This window comes from Gavialis gangeticus, unplaced genomic scaffold (assembly GCF_001723915.1).
Source record: "Gavialis gangeticus isolate Ggan-Ray unplaced genomic scaffold, GavGan_comp1, whole genome shotgun sequence".
Classification (NCBI taxonomy): domain Eukaryota; kingdom Metazoa; phylum Chordata; order Crocodylia; family Gavialidae; genus Gavialis; species Gavialis gangeticus.
Window position 1 is genome coordinate 126,791,683 of NW_017729032.1, and position 7,691 is coordinate 126,799,373.

At 38.6% G+C, this 7,691-nt stretch overlaps 1 protein-coding gene across 1 annotated transcript in view; it reads left to right on the forward strand.

The window, feature by feature from the left end:
- Window positions 1–7,691, forward strand: part of PCCA (propionyl-CoA carboxylase alpha subunit) — a 569,837-nt gene that overhangs the window by 454,717 nt on the left and 107,429 nt on the right. The window contains exon 20 of the mRNA XM_019523836.1: window positions 2,710–2,808. Coding sequence (XP_019379381.1) covers window positions 2,710–2,808 — 99 coding nt within the window. The remainder of the gene's footprint in view (window positions 1–2,709; window positions 2,809–7,691) is intronic.

A 7,691-nucleotide genomic window follows, 5' to 3' on the forward strand; every position in this document is an offset into this window, starting at 1 on the left:
GCCATATCAAAAGCCTTGCTGAAGTCAAGGTATGTCCACTACTTTCTCCCCATCCACACAGCCAGTCATCTCATCATAGAAGTCAATCAGATTGGTCAGGCATGACTTGTCCTTAGTGAATCCATGCTGACTGTTCCTGATCACTTTCTTTTCCTCCTCCAGATACTTAGAGGACCTGCTCCATGATTTTTCCAGGGACTGAGGTGAGGCTAACTGGTCTGTAGTTCCCTGGATCCTCCTTTTTCCCTTTCTTAAATATGGGCACTATGTTTGCCCTTTCCCAATCAACTGGGACCTCTCCTGATTGCTATGAGTTTTCAAAGATGATGGCCAGTGGCGCTGCAATCTCATGATACCTTTATAAAATTGTTTGGCAGATGTTTAGTGAAAAACTGCACATTTTAGTTTCATAGTTTCATAGTTGGTAAGGTCCGAAGGGACATAATCAGATTATCAAGTCCGCCCCCTGCCATTTAGCTCCTTGTTTCGTCAGACATGCCTACTTGAATGGAGAACACATGATAAAGACAATGTATTGTTTGCTTTTTCTCCTATTTCATGCTACCTGCAATAAAAGTTGCAGCATTTATTGAGTTCCACTTCACTATTTGTTCAAGCCTGATCTAGGGCCCTTGACTTACATTATTGTCACACTCATTTTTGGTTCTGCCAGAATTAAGAAAGTTAACTTAACATGGAATTGCTGATGGCTAGATTTATGTTAACTCTTGGGAAGGCTCAAAGACTGGTAGCTTACTGCTGTAACCTCATTAGGAACCAGCAGCAAATTTGTTTGCTAAGTGGAGACATAGGCTCATACCCTAAGATCAGATTTTAGTGATCAGTTCTGCTTTCTACAAGGCTGTCTATGTATTAGTACAGCCCTAAAGCACAGAGTTAATTATATGCTAGCCAGTATGCCAATTCTGTTCTGGTACCTGTTTTTCACTGACAAACGTTGCAAGATGGTTTTGGGTGCTTGGGAAATGCAACCAATTTTTTCTAAGTGGTGGACTTAAATTATATCATCAGAGAAGGACTGGCTTTTCTATTAGCTGCCATTCCAAAATGCAATTGCCAGTCAAACATGCATGTACTGTTCTAAGCAGAGATAATATTTGCCAATGTAGCTGTATTGACCTTGGGCCAGATCCATTGATATGCTCCAGCTGCTTCACACTGCTCTGGCAATGCAAAGCAGCTGTAAAATCTGTTTTAACTTAAGAAAGGTTTATGGCTGCTTTGCCTAACTGGAGCAGTGCAAAGCACCTGAAACATGCCTACTGATCTAGCCTGTTGGTAAACCATTATAAATGGCTTGTTTTATTCATCGTGTTCACACGCAACTTTATTTTTAGACAAAACCTGTTTAGCAATTGAGTAGATCATTCCCACTGAAGATAACCTTTATATTCCAAAACATATGTCTGAAGTCAGAGTTTTCTCAGTTCAACCTTTTCAAAGCTAAAATGCAGCTCTACGTGATAGTTTTGCTGCTTGTTTATAATGAGCTTGTTAAGATGCAGTACAGTTTCTGTTACCTGAGCCTATTGCCAGGTAAATTAAATTAAATAGTTATTAATTTTGTGTGTGTGTGTGTGGTGTTTTTGGTATGCCCTTGCCTATTTATTTAAAAAAGGATGCATCTTGTGTTCTGAATACAGGCTTGCTATAGTGGTATTTATCCAGGTTAGTGAGAAATATTAAACATTTGAGCTGTTGGTTAACTTAAAATTATTGATTGAAAATATTTTAGGCATTTTAGGAGCATAAGCAGATGCAAGGTAACAAACAAAACCCCAGTGAAATCATATTTTACCCCCCTTTGTTCTTCCATGGGTATCTTGTAGGTGCTCAAAGCACTCTACAGATACTAATTAATAATACTGTAATTATATATAGTCATTCTTTTGCTATCATTTTTTAAAAAATCTTACTAATACTCCTTATGGCATGGTACAGTCTGCAGAAGCTTGTGGTGATATTTAACAGAAATTGGAATAAATGGAAGGGGAGCACAATCAGGATTCAATCTCTTATTAACTTTGTTTCAGAACCCAAATTGTTTGTCCTTTGTGTAGAAATATTCCCTTATAAAGAGACAGATGATGGCAGTTTTTCTGAGTGCATTTCTGCATAACTATAGTGGAATGTAAGCATGAAATTACAGTCCCCTGATTAGTGGTAGTTTGAGAAAAAACATGACAGAACTTGCAAAGTTTGACTGGACTTTGAGATTCAACATCAAAGAATTAATTACTGCCTCATGTTAATTAAGATAACAATGCAAAACCCCTCATTAGAAGCCTAGGAAAAGTTCTTCCTTGGTCCTTGGAGAGAATATTATATGCAAGCCCTGTTGTGTGGGTTGCAAAGTGTCACTGAAATTTATATGCATTACTTGTCTAATTGCAGTAAATGTAGCATGTCCAGATAGGTTTAAAAGTTGGATGACTGTTTGTTACTTGCTGGAAATCACTTGAAACCTTGCTACTCAGAGGCAGCTGTTCACGGGTCCTTCACCTCTCCCCAGAGATGGCTAGAAGACTCTTTTGTTGGACCCTGTCTTTTATGGCAGAAGCAGTAAACATGACAGGTTGTTTGGGAGCCATCTGTTTTAAAATGGTCCCTGCTTTGTATGCAGCAATGAACTTGAGATCAGTTTGCTGTCCGTCTTCATGGTAACAGTCTTGTTTTGTGTCACAACAGGTGGAAGTTGATGGGACGAAACTAAACGTGACCAGTGAATGGAACCTGGCTTCACCCTTATTGCCTGTCACTATTGATGGCACTCTGAGGACTATGCAGGTAAATTCAATGTGGCATTATTTGTAGAACTGAGATGCTTAGATCTTTGTAGATCTAAATTCATCATCCATCTCTCTGAATTTCAAGCTTCCTGTGCAATAGGAAAATATTAAGTAAGTAGTAGCAATAACATACTGTATTCCCTCTGTGTTTAATATGTTTAAAGCTTCATTGAAAGACATCATCTTGGAATGCTCTTCCTGTTAGAGAGAGGCCATGAATTGAGTCAGATTGTAAAATAACACCTGTGATAGCACTGGAAAACAAGAAACTGTATTGGCACTTCTGTATTAACTCTTTTAAAATTCATCTTAAGATAATAATTTGTACTTCTTTATTAAACAGCCACCTTACTTATGAGGCCAGGATGTTGGTTAACCATAGCAATAGTGGAAAGCAAAAGAAAATTCTGGAACTCTAAAATTACTTTTCAAATGTTGTAAAACTAGAAATAATTCTGCCTTTTAAAAAGTTACTGTTTTTTCTGTATTTTTACATATTTTCTATTCATGGCAGTGAATATTCTTAGCTATTATATTTTTCAGGTGACTGAATTTAAAGTATTGTAAGTTTGTGCATCCAAAAAATGTGACATCTTCCAGGGATGACAATAGCAGGAGCATTGGGCAGATGAACATTATACCACTTTTGAGGAGTGAGGAAACTTGAGTGCCTATCATTTGATGCATTGTAACTGTGTTGTCTGTCTATATAATCCCACAGCAAGTGAAGCTAGACTTTGGTAACTGAAATTTGTTTTAAGATGATGCACTTTTTAACTTCCACTTAGAAGAGGATCGGAGTAGACGCACGAAATAGTTGCAATGGATTCAGTTGAACTGTGGTAAGACTTCCTCCTTTTAAAAGAAGCATAATATTTCATCTGTCCACATCCAGGATTGAAATTCCCACTGTATTCCTAAGCAAATATGTTCAAACAGGAGTTTGTAATATATCTAAGGGTTTTTTTTTAGGGATTCTTTATGAATTTCTTGCAGCATGGTGTGGTTAGATATTATCTTGAGCTCTTAGTGTATGCAAATAAATTATTTATTGAAAGAAAATATTTAATTTTAGTACCCGCTTACTTTATTAAGGTGTTTTGTAAAGAACATAATTGGTACTATTCAGGAAAAAGAAATTTATGTGTACAAGAACCAAAGAGATGTTTAGAAGAAACCCAGTGTATTTAGCATGCTTGTTTTCAAATGAGTGTTATCACAAACTGTGGGAAGTTACAGATGAATGTATTGCAGCAGCTTGACTAATACACATGACTCATGTTTGAATTTACAGCTGCATTTAATTCCAAATTAATGGAATTATAGATTGCCATAACTGCACGTTACACCCAGAAGGCCACGCCAGCAGTTGGGGTCCTTGGACTTTCGAACATAACTGAACCATGCAAAGTGCTGCCCAGGTTACAACAGCAACTTGACAATGAATAGGTTTGAGTGTGTCATATAACAAAAAGTAGAGTACAGTTGGTTTCAAGACAAAAATAATAATCTGTAAACCTTTCTTTTGTGGAAAAAAATCTGTAGCCTGGCAAGCTGTTAATATTATGATTGTGCATGTGTCTGCATGTGTGTAAAATTTTACTTGGCTCGATATCGGCTTTTGGGAGTCTAAATTGTTGTGGGTTTTTTTTCGCCTTTTGGTTATGTATTGCAGTAGAGTTGTTCTACAAGGACCAATTTAGAGTAGTGCATTCTCGTAGGTCAATTTGTCTCCAAAAGCAATTGACCCCTGAGTCTTCAAGTACCTTCCTTCCACAAGTTTAAGCCGTAGAGCCATTTAAGCGGCTGATGTGGATGAATCAAATAATTCCAGCTGTGCTTTATTAATTTTCAGCCACTCTAATTTCTCTTCATTGTTGATTTTATTCTTCTAAATCTGTTCACCCAAATATATTCCTTATGAATGTGACATTTCTTTGAAGGTTTGATTTATGCATGTTCAGCTCTCTCCTGCAAGGTGCTGATATTCTGGCCCCAATCCAGGAAAGCACTTGAGCTTATAAGCAGTAAAGAAGGGAATACATTTCAAATGTTTTGTTTTAAAATGTATTTATGTAAATTATAGTCTAGATATTCAAATTGTTGCATATCTGTCACACATTTAAAAATAAGTAATTAGGCATGCAAGTCTATTTTCAATTTTCTGCCAAAAGATCTAGGCTCAAAATGTGTGCCAGCTCTGCTAAAGTTAAGGTTGAGGAACCCTTTCTGTTTAAAGGTCAGCTTTTCTAAGTATTCTGAAATCTGCCGGCTTTCTTTGGTTGTAAAATTTGCTGTGTATGAATATGTGAGGTAGGGTTATGATCCATATTTATAGTCAATTTATCAAGGAATTCCTGAGAGAGAGCCCCTGGGAAAAAACAGTGGCATTCCTAAAATTCACAATTTCCACAAGTGTTTTTTTTAACACACTTGGTGTTCACACCATGGTTGTGATTTTCCCCAACTGTCTACAGTTGCTCAGCAATTATTTCAGTTAGTGCTGGCATCTACAGCTCCTTGGGGAAAGCAATATTGAAAATTTCAATAAAGAATGAGTTGTATGGTTAGTTAACATGTGCTAAACACTCATGGGCCCAAAAATGTAACTGTGCCTGTGCAGAAAGACTAACAAGAGGGTTCATTAAGGGCATTGATAACATCTTGATGTAGAGAAATTAGAGGAGAGTGACAGAGATGATGAAGGGGTTAGAATGCAAGCTATGTGAGCAAAGGTTGAAGGGACTAGGTATGTTTAATTTGGAAAAAAGGAGATTGGTAGATGACAACTGTTTCTAAAATATTTGAAAGGCTGCCTTAAAGAAGATAGAGAAAAATGGTTCTCCCATGCCATGGTGGGCAGGACATTAGTGTAAAGTACAATAAAACATATTTAAATCAAATCAAACTAAAAAACCCCTCGTAATTATAAGAGCAGTTGGACAATGGAAGAAGCCATCTAGGTAAGCTGTGGCCTCTCCCTCATCGGAGAAGAGACTAGGTAGGCATCTGTCTGGACGGGTTTAGAAGCAGTAAGTTTTATGTCTGTGCATGGGGTTGGAGTAGACAACATGAAGGGGTCCTGTTTGATCCTATAAGTTTTTTTTGAAAGCCAGTTTCTCCATGTGATATAGGTGACTCAAGGGGACATGCTATGGCCATGAAACCTGAGTCACATTCAGTCAGTATGAGACTGATGCTTATGCTTGTTAAAAATATGAGAATGAATGATAGATATGTTGTTATAGCCTGCCTCTGTCAAGAAGAGGTGTGTTCTTTTGTGGGCACTGTAATTTGAACATAATGGATAATTTGGGGTAATGTTTTTGAAAAAATAAATCCCATGTGCTAATACTTGCTAGGAGTAGATTGAGGGGAAGAGTGGTGGGGGGAATATGAGAACAGAGGAGGATTGGGGAGCAGGAGGGAATGCCTTGGGGGAAGAGTTGGGAAGGAATTGTCAGGACTCAGATCTGAGGGAAGGGATGAGAGGGGGTATAGAGGTGAAATACTGGTAGGAGGCAAGAAGTGTGGCAGGAGGAGGTTGTATGATCACGTGTCCCTGTCCCCTGTAATGTGGGAGCCCAGAGCCTGGGGTCCTGCTGCTCTGGAGGAAATCTGAAACCTTCTCCCTATCCAGACTGTTAGGGCTGGGGAGGACTCTGCTTACAGGAGAAGGGTCTTGGTCTCCCTTTTTGTCTGCTCCATCTGAGCTTAGATCTGGGGGGAGAGGGAAGGGGCCTGGTCCTGCTTCTTCATGGGGGTCTGAGTCCCTCTCCTTGTCCAGCCATCTGGGCTAGGAACTGACCCACTCTTCTTACTCTCCCAAGATGTTCAGGGTTTGGGAAGGGACCATAGAGGTAAAACAACTTTAATCTCATGAAAATAAAAAAAATTCAGAGTCAATTGTGTATACCTATGCAACCTTAACTGTGGCTTGACATCCTAACTCTGAGTGATGTCCAATGCACCCACTGTTTACACTAAACTTTAATTTATCCATCATTCAGCTCATAGACCATTCTCATATCCTGTCTGGCTTTAGACAGTCTTGGGGTTAATAACCTTGTGCATTGTTACTGAAATGTTCACTGATTGTAGAAGCAAGGCATACTGACTCTCCCTAATCCATACACACTACTTTCCTTTTTCTTACATGTGGTGACAGTTAAGGGGTAGGCATTTGCTCCCTCAAATCTTGTCATATCACATTTACAACTCTGTCAAGCTGTTCGAAGTAATTCCTCCATAGTTCAAGACTGCTATACCTGACAGAATGAGTATAGCTGCATTGATGCAAATAAACTTCAGTGGTTGTTTTCAGCTCCAGAAAATCAGAGTTAAGATTGAATTGGTGGTACCTGACACTAGGGCTAGGTACAGACATTTAGGAAGCCCAAGGTAGAATCCATCTAAGTTTTGTAGTTTTCTGTAAGCAGTGTAATTTAGATCAGTAGCAAACAGAACACACATTTACCCTTTGGTGGTGGGTGGGGAGAGGCAAAACTTAGACGTGGGTCCACCATTTTTAAATCGGTCTCTGTGTACCAAACTTCTGTTCTTTTATGGGTATAGACCTGTTTCTGATCACTTATAGTGGTAAAAGTGTAATGTCTACTCCTGACCTAGGTGTTCTGCCTTTTATTTGATTGAGTTTTCAGAGGATTCTACTGGACAACCTTAACTCTGCACTAACAGAGATTTTTGTTACTGAATAAATAACCCCTGAATCCTGTAAGGTTCAAGTCAGGGGCTTTATATGCTTAAAGTTAATCATGTACTTTAAGTGTTCTGCTGAGTAGGGATCAGAGTTGCTAGTAAAATCTCAAAAATCTACAATCTGCAGAGAAAGAGACAGATCAGAATTTGGGGTTTGTTGGG